This window comes from Polistes canadensis, unplaced genomic scaffold (assembly GCF_001313835.1).
Source record: "Polistes canadensis isolate GaletaPanama2010 unplaced genomic scaffold, ASM131383v1 scaffold_280, whole genome shotgun sequence".
Classification (NCBI taxonomy): Eukaryota; Metazoa; Arthropoda; class Insecta; order Hymenoptera; family Vespidae; genus Polistes; species Polistes canadensis.
In genome coordinates, this window is record NW_014569827.1 from 52,952 (window position 1) to 77,230 (window position 24,279).

The 24,279-nt window shown below is 41.0% G+C and overlaps 1 protein-coding gene across 2 annotated transcripts in view; it reads right to left on the reverse strand.

Annotated features, from left to right (window-relative positions):
• The window catches only part of LOC106791044 (transcription factor collier), an 80,337-nt gene that overhangs the window by 5,725 nt on the left and 50,333 nt on the right, over positions 1-24,279 (reverse strand). For both annotated transcript variants that reach the window (XM_014756393.1, XM_014756392.1), the window contains exons 7-8: positions 3,390-3,471; positions 1,688-1,820 (exon numbers count right to left, since the gene is read on the reverse strand). In XM_014756393.1, the coding sequence (XP_014611879.1) occupies positions 1,688-1,820; positions 3,390-3,471 (215 nt within the window). The remainder of the gene's footprint in view (positions 1-1,687; positions 1,821-3,389; positions 3,472-24,279) is intronic.

A 24,279-nucleotide genomic window follows, 5' to 3' on the forward strand; every position in this document is an offset into this window, starting at 1 on the left:
CTTCCTCTCGGTCCTTTCTCATTGGTATGCTCGTTCCAGCGTTTCGGGGGTAGCACACGAGGGGATTTGGAAAGAGTGGATGTGTTGGTGGTGGCGTCAGTGGGGGCTTGCGAGGGTGAGCGAACAGGAAGGGGGTGGTGCCACGAGATAGCTTAAACTTAGCATTCACAAACCAACGCGCCACGGCATGGTCGTCGGCGTGCGAAAGAAGGAAACGAGAAAGTCAAAAAGATAGACAAAGAGAGAGAAAAAATAAAAGAGCGAGGAAGAGGAATAGGACGAGGATGGGAGAGGAGTGAAGAGGAGAAGAGAGGGCCAATTCCGTTCTCTCTTCGTGTCTTTGCTCTTGGTGTGGCAGCCAACCAGACAAAGGGAAAAAGAAATAAAGGAAAGGGGAAAGGGAATAAAAGAGAAAGAGGGAAAGGAAAGGAAAGAAAAGAATAAGAATAAGACAATGGGAAGGGGTAGACGGGATCCTTCGTTTTTCCGCATCCCATTGATTTACATCTTGTCTTGGCTCTGTTGGAACGACGAGCGGGAGAGAGGAAGACTCCTTGGAAGAGAAATAAGAAAAAGAAAAGCATAAGAGAAGGAAAGGAAAAGAAAGAAAAAAGAATGAAAGAAGAAAGGAAAGAAGGAAAGGGAGAGAGGGAAAGTGGAGTGCAGGTGAGAGAGTAAACGTAGCGAGGTGAGGGGGAGGTATCCGCGTGATATCAGCCGTTTGTATGCGCGGCTGACGCCAAACTTTGCTGAATTGCCCTATGACTCCTTATATCCCAGTCTCCTTCGGCCCTCCTTCGGCCCTCCTTACAATTCCGCCTCTTCACCGTCCCTTCCGAGTCGTTATACCTGATCTCGAAGAAAAGCAGGAGCATTCTTTCTCTCCTTTCCTCCCTCCGTGTCTCTCTCTTTCTCATTTTTCGGATACGCCGCGCACGTGGAGGAACAGCAGCCAGCAACACACTCGGTTCTCCTCCTTCCAATTGCGAGTGACAACCGTGAATCGTTTGGGAAATCAGCTTTGATCTTTCCGCTTGTAAAGGGTGGTGGTGGAAAAGATGGGGGAGGAGGAGGAGGAGGAGGAGGAGCAGGAGGAAGGAGTCTCGAATCAAATTGCACGTTAAACTCTATCAGGATGAGTTTGGAATAAATGTCAAGATTACGGAGATAGGTTTCCTTTTCTTCAACCAATCGCAAGGATCAATTTGCATCGTTCAATTTGTCGCGAAATAACTGTGTGTAGAGAGAGGGAGAGAAGGAGAGAGCGTATTACTTAACGACGTTACCTTTAAACGAGAACGTATAACGGACTTAATGGGATCGATTATACGCCACTGAGTTGCCTGAGAGAAGGAGAGAGAGAGAGAAAGAGACCGAGTGAGATAGATATACTGGCTATGCAGGGATCCGAGAGACGAACGCTTAAACTCGATTACCCAAGTTACGCCGCTTTAATCGCGTATTATGATCGTAATCTCTTCCGTAAAGTATCGTCCCGTTTGAAGTAGACTAAACTCGAGTATCGAAATATATATATTGAGAGAGATAGGAACGAAAAAAGAAAATTCGATCATCGATCGTGACACGTTGCGATCGCGAACGATTCGATGCCAAATTTTATTCCAAAATGAATAAATTGCATTCTATTATTACATTACTATCATATGTTTTTTGTTTTTCTACTCACTGTTGTACTCGCCAGGATCACTGGGGTCCAATCGTTTCGCTCTACGTCCGTGTTTACTATTGTTGTGTACAAACATATTATCGGAGACCGCTAACCATGGACCTTCCACTCCGACTTGCGTCGATATGATCACCTGGAACATAATTTAAAGATTAGGTAGAAATCGAATAGTAATTAGTTAAGCGTGTTTAATAATATAATATGTTATACGTATATGAGTATATGCATATGCAATATGTAATTATACGTGTTTCCGCAGGTGTAATGATATAAACGTACGAACACACGATCGTTGTCGATGAAATAAACTTCACGAGGACACGTTTCTCATAATCTAACAAATTTCATGTCCCGATTTAACTCCGATGGGGCAGGTGAAATATGCTAAAACGTATGTATGAACGAATTAATCGAAGCGTTTAACGCGCGCGCGCGCGAACTGCATGATATACAAACTTGGAGTTTGCATTTTTTTGCGAGAAAGTAAACACGATCAAATTTGTTGGATGTGATAACGCGTATGTTGTCTGTATGTTCGTATACTGGGCATGCAATTCGTGACTCTCGCGGTTTCTACTTTACACATGGATGTAAAGAAAAAAAAACAAAAGCGCGCCTATCTCTTCGCGTGCAAATATTATAATAGATAAATAGAGATAAATTCGCGTTGAAATTAGTTGAAATAACGATGATGATACGATAATCGAATCGAGGTAATCTATATCGCAAGTTTATTTTCAGTTTTGTTCGAAGGGCAAGAATTTCTCGCGTTCCGGATTCCTCAGCGAGAGAAGTCATTCGTAAAATCGGCGCCATGAAACTTTTGTCCGGTCAAAGTTTTGCCACCAAGTTTGCTCGCATAAGTCGGTGGTGGTATTAGCTGGGCGAATAACGCGGTGGCAAGTTGCGAAGAATAAGAGCGGGTTAAGGGTGGGTGTTCTTCTCCCTTCAGGTAAGCGAAATTTTCGTGGCTTTTGAGAAGGGCTGAAATTTTAATTCGTAACTTTGGACGGTAAGCAATCCCAAAACAAATTCGAAACTGCGATAAGTATTTTAATTTTGGTTCAGCCCAACCTTACTAAATATAGATATATATATACCTTTACTGAGAAAAGGAGAAGGGGATACAATAAGAAAACGTTTGTTGGAAGTAAACGTAAAGGAGTAGAAGAAAGTAGAACGTAGAGAGGAGGAGTAAAGGAGGTGGGGAGGGTAGAAGGAAAACGCGCGACGTGGTTTTTGCTAATTTATTTTTTAATTCTGTCTTTTGTCTCAACGAAAGGAAGAAAAGCTAGGTGGATGGCGAGATACGGGCGTCGGTCCGTAGAAGGATCGTAGGAGGGGTCGTTAGGGAGGATAAGGGATGAAACGGGGGAAGGAAGGGTGGACGGGTTGGCTGATGCCGTGCTGAGCTAATTGCCAACCCCTTGGATTACAAGTCTTCTGGATGGGGCTCTCAACTTTCGACGATGGCCGCCCATCGAGAAATTCTTGTCTTTTCCTCGAGGACGTTTCCTTTTTGGAAATTAAAAAAGAATTGTTTCTTTACGAGAGTTTCTACTTTCAACTTGTGGCAAAGCTGATGTTTGCGTTAAGGGTTTTCATCATTTCATCAATTTCATACGTTTTAGGAGGATAATTTAATTCAATTTTTACTATGGACAAGAGATTAGAAAAACAAGAAGAAGTTTCATGATCTTACCTGAAATCGTCTCATGTCGCGTGGATTGCCAGCATTCTTAAGGCAGTTCTGGTTGCATTTGAGAAAGAACTTAAGGAAGAACCTGAAAACAGAGAAACAGGGAAGCCAGTTAAATGGTTGACAACTTGCTTAACGCTCTTCAACAACCGAAAACTTAATTAGTAGGTGAATTTGGTTGGAAAGGAAGCTTGAATATTGCATAAGCCAATCGCGAGGCTCGTCCCACTCGTTTCTATTATTCAGTATTTCTTTAGATTAAACGTCGGCCCCCCTCTTAGCTTCATCTTTTCCCTGACCACGTGTTACTCGACCTTTAAGGTATCTACGATGCACACGTCCTATATATATATATATGGGTATAGGAAAATATGCTTGTCTGTCATAATCAAAATGTCAGACGTTTTATTTTCGAATAAATCTTTATCAAAATCGTTACCTTATATAAGTATAACCTATTATTATTAAAAGAAAAAGAGGGCCACAAATGTGGTCGTAATATGGTATGGAGAAAAACAAAATGAAATACACGAAAAGGATAGAAACAACGTGAGGATTTTTTTAGACGGACGAGCATCACGAGAGTTGTGTCCTCGAAGCTTGACGTCGATAGAAAAGGGTGAACGATGAGAGGGAGGAAGCAGGGGAGGTGGGGTGTGTGTGTTCGTGAAAAACCGACGAAAGAGAGCTAGCATAAAAGAGAAAAAGAGACAGAGAATAGAAAGTTAGACGCGCGCAGACGAGGAGATCGAAGTAAAACTGGTGCACCATTGCTGGCTTTCGTCTGCGAGGAACCGTTCCTGTATGTTTCAACGTGAGGATGTGTGAGAGTAAAAGGAAGAGAAAGAGAGAAAGAAAAGGGAAGAAGAAAAAGAGTAGTAGTAGGGTTCAGGCAAAAAAGCCGGCGGCTCAATTTTCATGAATTATGTAGAATATCGAGGGATATTGAATTCGAGGAAATTTTTCGACTGTGCCGTGCTGGAAGCCGCGGCCGTTTCTGAGCGAAAGCAATAGAGAGAAAGAGAAATAGAAAGAGAAAGAGATGGAAAAAGAGAGAAAGAGAAAAGGTGGATCGGAAGGTTGGTGAATGTTGAGAGAGAAAGGAGAGGAGAAAAGGGAATGAACGAGCGAGTTGAAAACTCCCGGATATATGTATGTATAGATGAGAGGAGTTGGAGGAAGATCGGAAAAAGCGTAGGAGACACGTAGGAAACAATCAGGAGGGCCGAGAGACGCGGAGAGAGATAGAAAAGGAGGAAGGGTGGTTTACTGGGTGGCTGCTACCTAGCTAGGCCTCCATTCATTCCCGTGGGAGTACATTGTCATCCCCCCGCGGAGTGCGTTCCCGCGATCCGGGACTTCATGGAAAAATCAAACACATACCTACCTACCTACCTACCTACCTTCGACTAGCGTGTTAGCTTTTCTTTATTTTCTCTCTTTCCAACTTTTTCCCCCTTTTTTTTCTCCTTTTTTCGCTTATTTCGACACGCGCGCGCGCGCGAGCAAATCATCGCGAACGAACATCGAATACCGAAGGGTAACAAAACTCCGATTTCGAGCCTCTCTTTTATTCTCTATCACAGCCCGCACCATTTCTTTTCTTTTCTTTTCTTTTCTTTTTGAAGTTATATTTATATTCCTTCACGCGTTATGAAAGAAAAGACGAGATTACTATCTTAATCGTAAGGCATCGTTTAAAATGTCTTCGAGACGAGATTAACACACAACGAGGGTTAATATTATATACTTTGTATCATCAGATGTGATATTAGATTCTCGATCCTTTTTACTATACCGAAAAAATGTTTAAGAAATATACCGATTTATAGGAATAATAAAGTACCATTATATATTATATAGACATCTATTGAATTTGTTAAATATTTGATCGGGTCTAACATGTAACACCATCTATGAAGAAAAAGGTGATTCTTCCTAGCGAGAAAGAAAAGGGGGAAGAAAGGTATCGATCTTGCGTAGCACGCGTTTCGTATCCGTTTCGAAGAACTCGTAGTTTCGGTGTGAATGCACTATATCTTTTCTATCTCTCTTTCTCTTCTGCACACACATACATACGCTCCCTCTCTCTCTCTTTCTCCCTTTTGCTACTTAAAGGCGTCGAGCGAATTTAATTTCGTTTACTCTTAGAGAACGTTAAGATGGTATCGCGAATGCTGGATGGGTATTCAAAGCATTGTACTTCGGCTTATCGCTATCGTGGATCTTCCTCTAAACACGATGTCTCCGTCGCGCTCGAGGCGTCGTGTAACACGAAGAGACTACATGACTACATGACTACGACTACGACTACGACGCCTTCTAGTCGTTCGTAGATAGGAACGGCATCGAGCGTACTACCTGCATCTACGATACTACCGACGTAAAGTGGCCCTTTAACGGGTACGACGACGAGCACGAAGACAACAGCCAACGAACGACTCGATAACGCTTCTTCTCCAAATATATCCCTTATATCTAACTAATTTTATAATTTATTTCTATTCAGCTTTAACCCTTTGAGTGTTATGGATATATATATGCGTTTGGTAAAAGTTCAGACGCCTGTCTTCATCAATGTAAATGTAAAATAATGTAATATTTTTGGTTGCATCTTGTCAGATGAAAATAATATAATTTATTAAATATTAGCATCTGGTCACATTAATAATAAATTATTTCATTCGTAGAAAATACTTCAGTTAAAAGTATTCAGCACTCAAAGGGTTAACACAAATCGCACAAAAATTCAATATAAAATAACACAAGTTGTGTATTAGAGTTACATTTTGGTCATTGTTTTTCTTTATTCTTTCGATGCAAAGAGTTTGAGAATCACTGAGGAAATATCGTCGACGTTATTCGTGGATCTTTGTCTTATCTCGACCTGTCGTGATCGATTCGATGCCGATAGCAGCATTTATCGGTATTAGAAGAGTATCGCCATGGGAGATGAAAGAGATTCGTTGCTGAACAGAACTAAAAGAGAATATTATGACAGACGACATCCCAATACACCTCTACATATCTATCTACCTATACTATCGATGAGATGCTTTACCCTCAATTCCAAACCTTTTTAGATTATATCGTACTTCAATAAGGATACTTAACTTTTCTATACGCGTTTCCTTTTTTATTTCAAGGTCCATCGGAAATAGAATAGAATTTTTTTTTGTCAGGATAGACGAGAGTAGGCTAACTGTTAACGACACTTCGATGTCGCATATTACGATCACCTCCTCCTCCGTCTTCTATGGTATCATCTTCCAAGCATTGGCTGTTAGATACTAATGGATTACGTTACCGACTGATTCAAATGCGAACTGGATTTCATTTCAGGCACCCCTCTCGGTTCGTAGAAAGATAAAGCAGAGAGAGAGAGAGAGAGTTAGTGATGGTGTTGTATCGCGAATACAGCTCGTAAAGTAAGAAAGAAAAGAAAAAAGAAGAGAGATAGCGAGAAAGAAAATAGTAGGGAGAGGTGTCGTTGGAGACCGGGGGTAGTTTCTTACAGGGGTTCAAACTCGATTTCGATAGTCTATTAGATTTTTCTCCTTCGCTATAGTCGCTTTATTTCTCTTTTTCGGTCTTCTCTTTTTTCTTATACCTTTTGCAAGCTTCAACAAGGAAAAATCTATTCTGGATTGAGGCGAGAAGAACACCCGGTAGAGATACGTTTCGCTTTACCCCCACCTTTTCTTACCCATCATCTACTTTTTTGTTGAGGGTTCTCTAAGAACCGGAAGCTAACTCTCGCTACTGCAAGTCGCATGCCATTCGACGTGTTAAACTTAAGGCCTCCGCTTACCTTACTTTTAAACGGAATAACGTTTTAGGTGTTACGAGATAAACGCGCGACGAATTTCATGAAATATTGTTCTAAGTTTTTCTCTTATGGGAATTAAATGGAAACTTATATACATAAAAGAAAAGAATATATTTATGTGGGACGAGCATCACCATGCCAAATACTTAAATTAGGCATTCGTGAAGAGATTGGACGGTGGGCTCTGGATAGCTCAATGGATAAAGAGCAAACGGGCCCAATTTTTTCACGAATCCTAAAATCTTTTAAACCGTAAACTATACGAAGAAGAATGTTATTCTACGTCTAACTCTCGTATAGGTAAATTACGTTGGAACTGTACCGAGAAGGAAACAAAACTTTAATTTTCTTTTCCACCTAATACAGGAATACGGTGTAGAGGTAGGTATATATCGAGTGGTTATTGTTCGACTGCTAACGACGAATCAACGTCGAATAAAAGATACATGCGCAGGGCGATCGACGAAATCATCCCTGTGTCGGGTCTCGAGACTAGGCGCACGGCGGCGGCCGGCCCTTCCACCGAACCGAACAAAAATGAAATAAAACGAAGTTGTACGCTTTCGAACGATAAGGGGTGCTGGTGGAAAGGGTTGAAGCGCCTCCTCCTCCTACGGTTCAGGCGTCGCGGCCGGTAGTATGCACGTAGAAAAAAAACGTGCATCGTCCGCTGTTTCAACTTTTACAGGGAACAACTTCACGGCGGCAACGAACGAACGAACGAACGGATGAACGGAATCGACGAAAAAAATAACACGCGCGAATGGGAAAAGTCTAAATATCGAAAGAGAGAGGGTGAGAGGGAGGAACGGAGAGAGAGAGTGAACAGACGGGGGTGGTGGAATACGGGCGAGAAATGTGCGAGCGGCTATCGTGTAAACAGAGTCAAATGAATTCAATCAAACCTTGCAATAAATCATCGCCATTCGCATTCGCCGGTTTGCTTGTTTATATTTCCCGTGTACCAATTAGAGGTTTTTACTTTCCACGCCACTGCTTCGAATGCTTTTTCTTCGTCCGATTTAAAAAATCGATCGATCGATCAATCGCTTTTTTTATCTTTTGTTTTCTTTCCTTTCGATTTTTATTTTTCTTCCTATCGCGAATCTCTCATTCCCCTTTTTTTATAATATATTTCCCCATTCCTCGCACCTCCTCCTCCTCCTCCCCATCGAAAGAAATCTTTTAACTAAGCTAAGAACACGAAAATCTTTTTAAAGTACCCATCGTATCGACAGGATGCTTAGGAATCACCCGTTAGACTTACGCTCGAGGGCCGAGTCAAGAGTAAGTACCTTCTGATCTAGTAAATATATTTCCACCAGAGAGCGAATGGATATAGGGAGCTTACTAGGGGACTTACGCGTAATAGTTCCAAATAGGGTGGCATTACGCGTATCAGAAATCCATTTTCTCCCACGTCGGAGAATCTTTAATCATGTTTTCAGCGTCTCTCGTCGTCCTCTTCCTCCCCCCTCCCCCTTTCCCTTCTCCCCATCTCCTCTATTGTCCTTGTCCTCGTCGTCGTCGTCGTCGTCGTCGTCGTCGTCACCATAAAAAAGAACGAATATAACGCGGTGTAAATTCAAGAGAAAGATTTCCGATCGATCTATCGATCGAGCAAGCAAGGAAGGAAGCAAGCACCGTACGTAACTACCCTCTAGATTTTTTTTTCTTTTCTCTTTTTCTTTCTTTTTAAATAAAGATATTTTATCGTCTTACCCGAACGATCGAGCCATTTGCAGAACGCCGCCGCCGTTCAGAATTCATTGCATGATACCCGCTCTAAGGAAAGCTCGCTCTTAGCGGATACGGTCCCCATGGAATTAGAAGATTCCGGCTTACTTCATGGAGAGAGAGTGAGTGAGTGAGTGAGTGAGAGAGAGAGAAAGGAAACGAAGGGCGTGTCCGATGGTATACTAATGACCTATTAATACGATCGATCCTTACTCAGCGATTTTATCGACCACGAAAAGTCATTCCTTTTAGTATAAAACCTCATTACGATTCTTCAAAGTCGAATTTTCTTTTCAACTTCTTACACAATTTAGTTGTTCTACCAATTAATTATTGTCAATCTTATAAAAGAATATGTCGAATAAGATTGATCAAACTTGTGTCGTTGGCAAAAGGTTACGAAGAGACACGCGTTCTGCGAGACCTTCCCACTATTGGATGAAAGAAGAAAGGGTCAATGCAGCATCGAGGTCAAGGAAACGAAACTAGCTATAGATTCGATGCATGCTTGCATCGAACCCCTTTGCTGCAAAGGGTTGCTTCTCACTCTTTTTCTCTCGTACTCGGATCAAGGTCGATCCTTCTATCAAAGCGATAGCTAAGAACTCAGTAGTCTACCAGCGATCTGATATATTTTAGTATGAAAACGCCTGAGAGTAATCGCGAGTGCATAATGCAGAGGCGCAGGACGTCAATTAGTAAGAATGTGTACGGAGGTCCGTAAGGTATAGGAAACCACCTAGAGCTGTATACCTTGCATACACCTTAACTGGGGTTAGTAAGGGGTTAGCAAGGTATCAAGGGATGCTTAATGTTTAACTAACCTCCATTACGCCTCCTGTACCACCACCACCACCTTCATCCACCCTCTCCTCCACACCCCCTTCGTTTTCTACTCCTGCACCAACGTCATCCAGCATCCAGCAGCTCTTTGGATTCTCTGCCTTTGCCTTTTCCTCCTCCTACCTCCTCCTCCAACTCCTCCTCTTATTTCACTTACTCGCAGGAAGTATTAAAGATAGGAAGCGGCTAAGAAGGAACTCATATGCAGTCATCGACTAATTCGTACAATTATTTTCCAAGAATAATGTTATCTCCTCAATAAAAATAATCTGATTTCTTCTATTTTTCTCTGTTTCATTCACCTTTTTAATTATTCGTCGATATTCTTTTTCAATCTGATCGAAATACACTTATATATATCTATTTGAGTATCAACGTGTGTATGTATACGTGAATAGTGGAACGTGACAAAATACCAGCGCACTCGAGAGTGAAAGTTAAGAATAGTAAGTATAGATGGTTTGACATGGTGCACAAGGAATAATGGTAAATAATTAATATTGTTCGGTTAATCTTTTCGAGTATGTAAGTAGTTCCACTACTTACTACTCTATGTCGGTAACATTTTCACGTTGTTCATAGGAATTAAATGAAGGTGAAATTTAATTTAGAAGGAAAGCCAACAAGCTGGACGAAACGAATGAGCTGAGAAAATACTAGGGGTACGTTCGTTCGTAAGACTCGTAAGTGCGGAGAGAGAATTCTACTCGTGATAACGTTTGTTTGACCTCCTCTTACCGAGCTGACGACACAAACACAATGTACCTTTCAAAGTGACGTGTAAGAGTTTATATGCGTACGCACATTAGCTAGGTAAAAATAAGTAACAAGAGAGAAAGGCTTTTGGTGAGAAAGAAAAATTTCGAGGACGATACATCTTCCCGATAAATCTCAAGTTACGAATGAAACATTAAAAAGCTCCACTTTGTAGATAAATTAGGACTCCCGAGGACAGAGGACTGCCGGTATGTCTTTGTGTTTACGAAAGGAAGAGGAGGAAATCAGGTGGTCTCGCGTGTGCACGCAACGAGAGGGTAAGTTAACGAAATTTCAGATAGGAGAGGGTGGTACCGTTTGCCTAAGTCCTAAGATGTTACAAGAGCTAAGGCTATTCGCTAAGGTACTAGAGAGATGCTGCATAATTCATAGCCCAAGTAATACGTCTTAGTAGTTAGAACGTGGATCGAACTAACGCACCCTGTCGTGGGTTCCTTGCGTTCTACAAGCTTACAACCACTATTACGTCCTATCCACCACCACCACCACCAGTCAACCAACCACCCAGCCACCCTCTCTTACTTCTCTCGCTCCTATCCTAACTATATTCTATATTCCCCATTCCCTCCCTCTGGCCCCTCGTCACGACAGCGAGATGCATGCCCCTAATGGCAGTCTATCACATTAAGCAACAAGACGGCTTGAGAGGCCGGCCGGCTGCCATAACTAGATTTGCCTCGCGTTGCACGTACGACGACGCATCAACTGACGATTTACCACGTATCGCTTAGTTGCCTCTATAACTATTAAACTAACGTTAAAGCCGGTGCACCGCGTCTTGCACCGCGTCTTGCACCGCGTCTTGCACCGATTCAACGAGACTATACTCGGTTATACCGCTCTCCTTGCTTGGGGGACTGATGAAAGATGCATGATTTCTGTATTCTAAGAATGAGACCCACGTTATATTCCTAGATATATACTAATACTAATACTAATACTAATACCACATCAGTAGTAACACGTGCGTTTGATCTGCTTTTACGATCTACGACCACTGGAATTTATCTCTTTCTTCGTTTCTCTTTTTCTTTTTTTTATTCCCTCCCCAACACTAAATTAGAAGAAATAATAATCGAATATCGATAATATGTGTTCAAGAATAAAGTAATTTTTTCCTAAATTTGTAACGTTGACAAATTTACTTTTCGAAATAACCTCCTATTTTCGTTATCCTTCTTCAAGCCTTAGGCTATATTCGGACAAAGCACCAACCATTTCCATAAACGCATCAAGACCCCTTCTCCTCCCCTGTGCTAGAGTAAAGCGACTTAACTCGACATAGGACGATTCCTTTGCACGTCGTAGGTATGTGTACATACGTATGTAAGTATGACGGAGGGAAAGAGAGAATGGGAAATAGTGAATGAATGAGTGAGAAAGAGAGAAGACACCTAGCCGCTAGGTGTACGCGTGTACGCGCGATTTATTAATGCCTGCATTTAGATACGGAGCCCCCTGGGGCGACGGAAAGGGCGGTTAGGACCCTCTAAAGTTGCCGCTGTCAAATATCGACAAAAACTTTCGTAAGTCGCGCATGCTCACGCAAACACGCACGCACGAATACATACATACAATACATATTTGTTCCTTTGCCCGAGGGAGAAAAAGGAAGAGTACACTCTATATATTAATACATATATGTATGTGTATGTATAATATATTATATAAATAAATACACCTACACGTATATATATATATATGCAACATTCGTATTCGAAGAGAAAATGTGATGCATAAGATTATTTCGCGTATGATAAATCTGAAGTTGCAACAAGCGGATCGACGTAACCGCGTTAAACTCGACTATCGTACGATGAACAACTTCTATTTGTGTATGTGTACATTCATAAACGTATATATATATATGTTTTATATTGCGTACATATACATAAATATACAAATACACGTCTCGCGGAAACTGACGCTCGCGTCAATCCATTGTGTCCTGTAAATCCTCCAGAAGCTCTCGATATCCGTTTCGTTTCGATCTATCGAATGAGAATCCATTTATTGAAACAAACTCTGTAACTAAACTACTGTTCTTGAGAATGACGAATGATTTTTTAAGAAATGAATCCTTTTTTCTCTCCTACTTTTCGATAATTTAAATGTATAACACGCGTATATAGAAAATGTTTGTATAAAATATGTATATAAATACGTCAAGCATGCACACATATATATAGAAAATAACGGGGTCGTAAGTTCGGGAACAAGAGTTCGTTTAATTCCTATTAACTTAGTTGTTTGAGCTTCGAGTTTGTCCTCGAAGAGGTTAGGTTAAAATGTGATTTTAATATTCGCGGCTCCTTTGAGAGGAAACTCGTGAGTCTTCCTTAACAGACTTAGCGAGGGAAACCATCCTATCCCTGAGTATCTCTTCTCCCAGCCCTTTCCCACCGGATAGGCAACCCGCTTTGAAGAACCCTACCTAGTTCGAAACTCGGTAAAATCCACGACTAGCGTGTTTCGGAACTTTCTCTTCAACTCTTCTTTCTATACTTTTCCTTATCTATCTATCCATCTTTCTTCTTCTTCTTCTATCCTGCCTTCGTTACTTTCAATCGTTTTATTTTTATTTTTACTTCGATCCCATTGATGATATGAAATAAGACAAAATCTAAAGTAGTTAATTAATGCGATTATTTTTTTTGTTAACGGATTGTGTTAAGGAATAAAAATCGATCTGTATCGTAATTTTAATTGAGAATAAATTACCTAAGTCGAGCTTGTAATCATTTCAGGTAACTCGGTAAAGGCGATAGTAATCGTAACGCATGAATTATGCATACATTTTCTTTAGATATACGTGCTGTTCCACGATTTTTCGTTTAAAACCATATATACGTGGATGTAAGTATGTGTGTATATATGTATGGATGTAACGGTCTGATTTTCGTGATTATTCCGGCGGAAACCGCAAAACCCCCTCAAAATGCAAGTCGCAATGGCAAATGGGATCGCTATCGGGCTTTATTAAAAAATATGTCTTAATTTTGCCGCGGGCCACGTTTTTAATTTCTCCCTATGGACGTTCTTTCGTACACCGATGAACGGAACAACGGGGGTGGGAGGGGTGTGAAGAATCGCCGAACGAATGGACTCAACGTGCGTGTAATTAATATCTCTCCTATGGTGTAGAGAACTCCTCGTCGTCGTCGTCGTCGTCGTTCTGGTTAAATGAAAATCCTCGCCCATTTCCCTCAACATTATCATTTCTCGTAATATGCATAAATACATTAAGCACATATTTACGTATTACGATAAAAAAGAAAAACAAAACAAAAAAGAAAATATTCTAATCTTAAATATCATCATTTTTATGCCGAATTCGAATGAAATATATACATACACACAGAATTCGATAATACGATTTCGAGTTAGTTGTTATTTTCCCATAGCCAGATAGATCTCGTTCTTATAATCCGAAATATTTATCCAAGCAATTGCACTAAAACGCGCTCGCACGGACGATATAACCAAGTCGCGTTCTCAGCCTACGAACAAATCTACGGGAGCACGTCGAGGGTCATAAACTCGCGCGGACCGAGATAAGATTTCGTTCCTCGAAGATGATTTTTCAAGCTTCTTTATCCTTCTTTTTCTCCTTTAGTAGGATAGTACGGGTTTCTCTCTCTCTTTCTCTCTTTTTCTTTCTTATTCCATACTCCCTCGACGAAGACGAGCGGTTCTTTTTCGGATCGAATGCAAAGCGGGTCGACGAATTCTTGCGTTGTAGAAGAAAGAAAGAAAAATAAGAGATAGAGAAGAAGAACTAGACGAATAAGAATAAGAATAAGAATAAGAAGAAGAGAGAAAGACAGAACGAGAGCAAAAGAGGCTTTCAAGTTATCGTCGTTGGTCGGAGTTTGGGAGGTTAGCAGTCGCCATGTTGGCAGGACATGGAAGCACGCAGGACAGGACGCCGTAGCGGGCCGTGCAGGGGTTGCCATGGTGATCTCATGGGGAGGGCATTCGCCCTCTCTCACCCTCAACAAGAGAAGATAATGCTGCCTCCCTGCTTGCCTTCCTGCTTGGCAGCCTGTTCACTCGCTCACTCGCTTGCTTGCTTGTTCACTCGTTTGCTTGCTTGCTTGCTTGCCTCACTTTCTACCAATGTTGCTACCAACCGCCGTGATATCAGAAGCTCTGGCAATAAAACAAACGTTCGTGCTTCCACACCGGTTTACGAGAGAAACGTAGAGCCGCTTTTCTCTAGGACACCCGACGATTATTAGGCGACAACCTAGTCCGATACTTTGTCCTACTACGATTGCAGAATTTCCTTGCAGATATTTCGTTCTGTATCAGCAAACGTTTTCTTGATATATTTATCACGATCTACAGCGAACAACTGACCTCTCAACGCATTATACCTAACACTATAAAATATAAAAAGACAACACACTTACAGATACTACAGAAACATTTATTAATATCATATAATAGTTTATCTTATTTATCTTTTCCTTTTTCTGTCCATATACACATATACCACTTATTTCCTTTCCTCGACTGTGTTTTCACCCTCTCAAAGACGAGTGACTTTTCTTTTTTTTGTAGGAAACTAAGACGCACGGGTGGGCTGGCGGGCGACCGGGAAGGAGGCGGATGCTTCGACAAAGTGTCGTCGTATTTTTGGTTTACGGCGTCTGAGCGTTTTCGACGAGGAGGTTTAGGGTATAGAAGGGTAAGAGGAAGAGAGAAACGAGAAGAGAGAGAGTTGGACGATCACGAGGGTGGAAAGTGGGTGGCTCGACGGATGCGGGGAGTGATACCAGTCCCAAAGGTGCCGTTACAATTAGACAGCGCTGCCAACTGCTACAGCCTCAACCGCTAAATAACTTACCGGTGCTGACAACCCGACCGCACACTGTTACCGCTTGTTGCCGTTCTACGTAATACTACGTCGTCGTTACCTTCATGTGATCTCGCATCAAAGAAAACCAACGAGTCTTTTTTTCTCTCTTAATTATTAATAATATTTTCAATTTCGATTCATCTCTGATAATATTATTTTACTCCAGAAGGAATTACATCTTTGCCGAAAAAATTCTTTGCCGAAAAAATTCTTAACCGAATTATTAATCTTTTCTTCTTATTTAATATCACTACTGTGTGCATAAATTCTTTCTGGGAACTCTAGCATGATTATAATCATTTTTACGTAGCACTCTTCTACATAATTCTGGATGAACATATTTCTTAAATTTTTGGTTAGAGAATAAATAGTTCAACTATCTCTATCTATCTTTGGTAGAGTGTTTGATCCAAATTAACGACGATTATCAATACTTATATATATGTTGGTGGTGATCGATGAGGCAAAAAGATCATCTGTTCTTTCTCTTAACTATATCTATCCTTAGGAAGCAAGAAAAGTTACTGTTGCCCGGCCGAGATGGTCGTTTCGAGACGATATAATATCAAGAGTCGAGCTAACGTCGAAGTACAGAGAGCTTTCTTGCGCTTGCGTCGAGTGTTTAGAACTTGAATGCTAGTAGAAAGAGGTGACGAGGAGGTGAGGAGAAAGAGGGAGTACCACCATCCAAGGAGAAGGAGAAAGAGAAAGACGGGGTGTCCCTAGAGTATCGACTTGCCCCACGGGACTCGGCAGTCGATAGTCCCGTGGGATTCGCTGTCTCTTTCTCGATCTCGTTTCTTCTCTCTCTCTCTTTCTTTTTTTCTTTCTCTTTCCATCCTTCGTCTCCCTCCGACTCACTCTATCCCTCTCTTTCTTTCTTTACCTTTCCCATTTTACCTTGCCAACACTGTTCTCTTACGACAACCATTGCCGTTGTCTCGCGAATAAGAGATAAAGATTTTGTTTCTACGGGGGGGGGGGGGAAAAAAAACCTATGAGAAAATATTCGAGTATTATCGACATAAGCGATAATAAATATTTTTACGAGGGGGTTGGGATATATATCGCGTTGTTGATAATAATTAATTATCATCGGTTATATAGACAATTTTTGGTGTGAAAATATAATAAACTTGTCGCTGACGATTCTCTGTCGTCAAAATGAAATCTCGAGGAGAGATCCTTGGTGAAAACGATAAATAAATGAAGTTTAGGAAAAGATAGGAAAGGATAGAAAACGAAAATAATAGTACTACGAGAAAGGATGAACATTTTCCGAGTAAGGGAAGGAAGTTTGCTCAAGATTGTATGAAATTCTACTACTTGTATCGTAGTCAACTTTCCCTCCTCTCTTACCCTCCCTCGGAAAAATACGCTCGACAACCCTCTTTCCTCTTTCCTTACCTTCCCTAGCAGCTATCGTATGCGAAGGCCGCCCTTATACGAACTCCGCTATCCCCTTCAACCCCCTCCTTGGCTCCGGAGAATTATCCGCACAACTTACAAACCCCATTTTTTTTTTCTTTTCCCTTTCGCGAGATTTCGCCTGCCTGCCTGCCTGCCTTCTCGTGCCACGAGGATTTCGAGGAGACTCGCGTAGCCAAGCGGAAAATGAAAGTGAATCTTGAAAGGTCGAGGAAACTCGGTGTGGTACTACTACTATCTCACGACATCATTGTTTCTTCCTATTTTGTCTTATCTTTTTTTTTTTCTTTTCTCTGACATTTCTGATGCATCAAAACATCAAGATTATTCGAAGAAAATTTGAATGTTTTGTATATCATTCTTAGTAAGTCATTTCTAAATAACTAATATATGCACAAAATAATATTTATAATAATAATATTAATACTTTAGAGAGACGTGTAAAAATGTGTGAACAAATGACTTTATCCATCATATTATTTATTTCATTTTAGGATACATCCTCGAAACGTATGAAACTGCATAGCGTATTCCTTCACCCTTAACATCCCTTAGAAGATATATGTGTATAACGTATACACATCCTATTGGATCCTTTTGGCAAGGAGGACAGAAATCGAAAGCCATTCTCGAATGGTCTCCACGTGCGTGTTTCTAGTAGTGGAGGAGGAGGTATTGGCACGTACGCACGCGTAAGGGCTGGGAGAGAAAAAGGGCGAAGCGAGGTGGGGTGTAGGGTGGAAAGAAATAAGAGAAGAAAAGCGAAGGGAAGGAAGGAAACGAAAGTCCACCACGTATATACCTTTTCCCCCATTTTTTTTTCTTTTATTTTTCGAAGAAGGGAAGAGAAGCAGCAAGAAGCGAAGGGGGTGCGCGGCACGGGGTTCGGGTCGTACGTATCCTTTTCCATTGCTATCTTTTCTTTCTCTTTTACTCCGTAAGCTCGCCCTCGTCTTCTCCTTGGAAGTTCCTAGCTAGGGCAACGCGGACGTCCCTCTTTGGTTGTATGTACAACCAAAGAGAGAATGAGAAAAAGAGACAGATAAAGATAGAAAGAGAGGAAGGAAATTCGCAAAATGTCCTCCCGGTTCGGTAATACGTTACGCGGCCGTACAAGTATCGTCCGTAGTCACCCTCCGGTCCGGCCTAACGTTACCGAGATCGGACAAAACTTTCCCGAGAGTGTACTAAGGGGGGAACACGGAGCTGAGGGGTGTCTCCGGAGACTTCCATTTTGACTCTGGGGATTAGGCGTGACTCCGCCCATCCGCGGCAATAGTTTTGTCCCTTTTTGCGGATGGCCAGAAGCGAAAAGCCACGCGATATTGATGACTTCTTTCAGCGGTTCGCGAGCGAGAGGGAACAAGAGGGATTGCCAAGGGAAATTGTGTAAATGTGTGTGTGTGTTTTGTGTATGTCTGAATCTACGTGTATTAAGGGTGAGTAAGAGGGGAGAGTTTATATACGCGTGTACGTGAACGAAAGGAAAAGAGAACGAAGAGGTGGAGGAACGAGAGGTAACTGGTGAGAGGAAGAGACAGAGAGAGAATGAGAGGATGGGGGATGCCCGAGAAAACACGGTGCGCAACCCCTCCTAACTATACATCGCCCCCTCTAATGCTCTCAGAGATGTGCTCGCAGTGCGACGCACGGTTATTGTGGAGGCCCGCCGTCATTACCCAGAATCGCTGATCTTGAAGTGCACGATGCACCGCCCACCACCCCTACCACACTACCACTACCATCACCACCACCACCACCACCACTACCGTCCTAATTGATATTGCTCGCTGTTCGTTTTCCGTAATAAAGATTGGGATTGAGCGTGTACACGGTATATTCTTGTATTCTTTATACAAATTCCGGTGGTTCGGTGAACCGATACACCCTGTACAGTCTTAGTCTACTTTATAAACTCTGCGTTATTCTAATTGAAATAATACTCGAAAATGTTGTTCTCTCTTCAATTATTTTTCTCTTATTCTTATAGTTAATAATATAGTTAATAAACAGAATTGGGTTTCACTATAAATGCAGATTTTATTCATTGAACAAATGAATAATGTATTCAACAATTAAATTTTATTTACAACAGTTCCTTAAATCCAAGTTTTCTTACCTATAAATAGAGGAACGACACTTAAGCTTTATTCTTTCCTATCTTTCTTTTAATTCTTACGATCCTAACGATCTTTCTTTTAATTCTAACAATCTTTCTCTTGATTTTATCCCTATCTACGCTGTCTACGTGTCACTCCTCCTATCAGCTTCGCATACGTGTCACTTCTCCCACTACCGGCCTAATTACTTTCTTTTGTTTTAAAGCAACCTATATTACCGACAGATCACGCGGCAAAATTCAAATGGGTCCGTAAAGTAGTATCTGTTTTAGGAAAGTTCTGTCCGTTTTTAGAATAGAACAAAATAATAAATTGAATAATATAATTGTCATCATTATTTATGACTTCTTGCCAGCGTGATGACAATTTGTATATCCCACTTAAAAAAAATACCTTATCCCTAAAGGCGAAGAATTGAACCAGTGTTTGTCTGAACTGATATTATTAAACATTGAAAAAAACAAAAATTCTTGCCGAAATTTTTAACATAACGATCTCCCAATTGTCTTTTATAAGCGTACATTTTCTAAATGTATGTCTGCCGTCGAAAATTCCGTTGGATTCGATTGAACGTGGTTAGGAATGTGTGTTTTCTTTATTCAAGAGAGCTTTGTCTGTAAACCTCGTACAAGACGACGACGAGGACGACGGTACTGGTGGGAAGGGTCGGTTGGTCGGTCGGTCGGTCGGACAACGGCATCATAAGTCGGAAGTGCTTTGGGGTTTGGGTGGAGTTGCAGGGTGGCGAGAATCCCTGGAGGCAGGCAGCAGGCTAAATATATCTACCCCCGACAACCCCTGAGGGAGAATGTCAAGACAACATGGCCGACGCCCGTCATTCTACCAGCAGCAACCCTATGTGTACATTAGACCTCGGTCGCCCCTCTCTCTTTCTCTCTCTCTCTCTCCCTCTCTCTCGGTTTCTATCACTTTCTCTTGGTTCTCCAAGAACGTTCAAAGACAGAGACACCGGTTCCAGACTGAAACGTCCACTTTGTTCGCACGTTCGAACCAAATCCTCGACACTTCTACTTAACTGTTACCTTTAATAGAATACGAATTTATGCGAATTATATTCTTTTCAACGTTGTTTAAATAGTAATATAACATATATATACACATATCGTCAGTTTTCTTTTCAGAGGAATACCTGAAAGAGAGGATGGGAACGTTTTGTAAGGAGATAGTCAAATTGAAGAAAATAAGTCGGGAAAGGAAAATACGGCGAAGATTAAATGTCACGAGAGAAGAATCCAGGATAGTCTAAAAAAAAGGGGTGGTGAATAAAGAGGAGGAGGAAAAAGTAAGGAAAGAGAAATGGAGATTGAAAGATAAACGGCAGAGAAAGATAATTTTGGCGAAGGAGATGCACGGAAGTCGAAGGAAGGTATAAAATTAGCCACCCTCAAGATTACCCTGAATTAACAAATTGAAAAAAGTCAGCTCTCCGGGAAAGTAACTCGAACACGGTCGCGTTCTTAAAGGAGCCCTTCTCAGCTTGCTTCGTTGTCCGCCAGTATACTACCTACTACGCTACCCTTTTCATCCCTTACGCTACCCTTCTCCTAGGCATCGAGCATATCCAGTTTAAAGCACGATCCTGGGCCGAGGTATATTCGACCAACAAATTCATGCAAATGCCGCTTGACTACACCGTGGCTCGCGATATGTACTAGCAATGTCTATCTGTCTCTGTATAAATGTATGTACGTGCGTGTGCGTGTGTATTTGCCCTCGTGTTTCTCTGTATTTTCGTAGGAATGTGTACAACGATAACGACACGTACGAACAGTCCACCACCACAATTGTACGAGTACACAGAGAGTTGCTCGGAATTATACGCGGTTGGTAGACAACGCCTGGTTCTGGCGTCGCATTTAAACACGCTCGACGTTGGATAAATTCGTCGCTTAACTTTTGACAATATACTGGAATAAGTGAAAATGGTATGTTATGGATTGTCAAATGATTCAATTCTCCATTGATCATGAAAGTTTCAACTCGAATACTTTTCCTTTGTTAACATGCTAATCGTGATTTGATAAAATCATCTTTTGGATTTCATTATTTCAGGATCATGCTAAGTATTTATTATTTATGTATTTATACTCCATCCCTTTTCGGGTTTCGAGGGCTTCCGTTAAAACTGTTTCCTTTTTACAAAAATACTACAATATCTCTTACATACTCTATCCAAAATTATTTTAACTTCAAATAATTTTTGATCTGTAATTATCCGCATAGAAATTCACTTCTACAAACTAATCCATTGGATCATGCTAAGTATTAGGCTCTAGTTATCGAGTCCTTTTAAACGATGCAACACTTAAGAAAATACTTTTTCGTTAGACCGGCTGAAAGAGTGTAGTGCACGTAATACACATTGTGCTTTCATGCTTTGTTCTATATATCACGGAGACACATGTACCGGAGTTGCGAATGAGTACGTACCATGGAAATATACCTATATATACATAAAGATATCTATATATAATACACATATACGTGTATACATAGATATATATATATATATATATATATATATATATATATATATACATAGCAACCAACGCGTTGTCTCGCGACAACGAGTAAGCTTTGCGGAGTCACTTAACGTTTTACTACGTCTTTAGTATCTACCGTTATCACCACACGAATATACCGGGTGTACTCGTTCATATTGGAAACGTTCGATAAAACGAATGGTAATGTAATAACGACGGAGTGTATCAAGTGATCGATACACTTCGCTAAGCTCGCATTTTACCGAATGGCACGCTCGTTAACTAACATCAACGAGAGATTTTATCGAAGTTCTTGGAGCGTAGAATCGCAAGCGTAGTAGAACGATCGAATGGTAGCTGAAAGTTACGCGGAAAGGGCCTATCCTGGCGATCGTGCCGCGAATGTTGAATCTCGTTCTCCTCTTGTAAGAGGAAACACCAGCGTGAAATAACTGCAACTACGAATTGTCTGACTGAATAAAATATTCAACAAGAGGGAGGTAGGTAGGTAGTCGTACGATACACGCCGAAATGTATACTTTTAGGCGTATATTTTTCTAAGAACAAATTTTTCTACTCCTTATCTCTTAAGAAAACAAAAAATAAAAAGAATAAAAAAAGGTAGAAGGAAAAAAAAGAACAGGTAGACACAATGTTGATACAAGAAATATCTCTGTTGCAAATAATCTTTATTGGAATGTTCGTAATGAAAAATCCTATCGTTCGTCAAATAAATTTTATTCTGGTTTAACCGAATTTCGTAGGTTCAACATCTTTTTCATGATTTGAAACTTTAAAGCGTCAAGCTTATTGGATATCTCACGTGGTAGTGTATAAATGAAACGGTCAGACGAATCGTAAGAGGACAACTGAAAGAGAGAGAGAGGAACATGAGCGGGACGCGAGTGAGTGCCCATAAACTCGGGTGTCGTTTGCGTTTTCTATTTAGCCATTTCAGTTCCACCACTATCGTGTATTCCTCCTTTCTTTCTCACACGTGTTTCTATCTTCTTGGTAGGTCCAACCAACTATAGGTCGGCAGGTGAGACAGAGAAGAACGAAAGAGAAAGACTAGAATTGAATTTCGTAGCGATTCGACTACTAGAAAAGAACCTAGAGATCTCTGAATGTCGGACTTTCCTTCTATCGTAACACGAAAGTAAGAAAGAAAAAAGAAAAAAAGAAAGAAAGGGAGAGAGAGATAGATAGATAGATGTAGGAGTACGTTATCGAGGAATCGATTGATACACGGATAAGAGGTAGTCACGATTTTGAAGGTACTTCCTAGTAGACTTAGAATGGCACTAGGAAGAGCAACAGTAACGGGCGACAGTGGCATATGAATCCGAAGGGGGAGGCTCGGAGAGCCATTTTTCAGACATTAAAATTTAATAAAACCCCACCTCCGTTTCCCCCCGCAGCTGTTCTTGGATGAAAGTATAGGAGAGGAGCTTCGTTGGTACATGAAAATTCAACGGAGGGGGGTCGAAGAAGGTACGACGGAAGGAAAAAAAAGAGAAAGAGAGAGAGAGAGTTGAAGGAGAGGATGTCGACGGGCCCGGGATCTTTTTTAGCCAACGACCAAGTACAACGACTTGGTAGTGACTTGCCTTTCGATTGGTTGGTAGGTAGGTATCCATATTCGAACGAACACGTTATATGTGTATAAATGTATGTATATAGATATAATGTAGTGTGTGTGTGCGTCTGTCTTTCTCTTTCTCTATCGGAGTGCCGCCGCCGTTCGCCGTACATTTATTGCCATTGCCGTTTCCCTCTTCGGTTCCTCACCTCACCACCACCACCCCCTGCGTCCTTTTTACTGGGGGTTACGACGTTATATTTGATATTGGATAGACTCCCGTATACGTATCATTGGCGTCGTAAAACCTTGCCGTAAATAATATTAAATAAATGTAATACGCGGGCGTAAGGTAAAACGGCGCTTACCTGTATCTTCCTTTCCCTTTTTTCCTATTTTTTCTGTAATCGTCTTTTATCTATCTCTCTTACTCACATCCTCATTTTCTTTCTTTAATCTTCGGCAATGATTTATTTTTCGTATCATCAATTTGTATATTCTATTCGAACAAATTGTTAGAAAAACAAAAATCTTTTCGAATGGAGTAGAAAAATTGTTGGAAAGAAAGAAAATACAAGAATACAAAATGTAGAATAATTTTTGTTTCACGAGTAATCGTTGATTCGAAAACGTAGGAAGATTCGAGCGTAGGAACGAGTAGAAACACGAAGCGTCGACGTATTTACAGCCGTCGTAAAACTCGCCGCTTAATTGAATGTTCGAGCGAGCAGCTCTCTCTTTCTCGATACGGTTGAACCGGACGAGAAGGACGAACGAATGCCAATACAGATCCATTATTTATAGGTACTAAGACACGATCGATCGAGAACTCGGTCTGTCGCCATATATCCTAATATATAATATCATATCGAAGTATGTCGTACTTTAATCGTCTCGAAAGCCCAAAAAACTAAAAAAAGCTCTCTGTCTCCCTCTGTCTCTTTCTCTCTTTAAGTTTTTTCCATTTGTTGTTATCCTTCCTCGTGGAGTTTTGTGTCGTCCTTTCCGAGACTATACACAAACCGAAAATAGAGTACAAGATTATGTAAGTTGGTTAGGATTTTCCTCAGACACGAGAAACGTTAGCCTCAATTTTCCATGAGAATTCTATTCTTTCTTGGTTTAGCGTGTATGCGAAGTTTCCATAAGAATAGGAACATAATCACGTTCACGAAGGATACGCGGATAGGCGGCGGATCCTTGTACAGA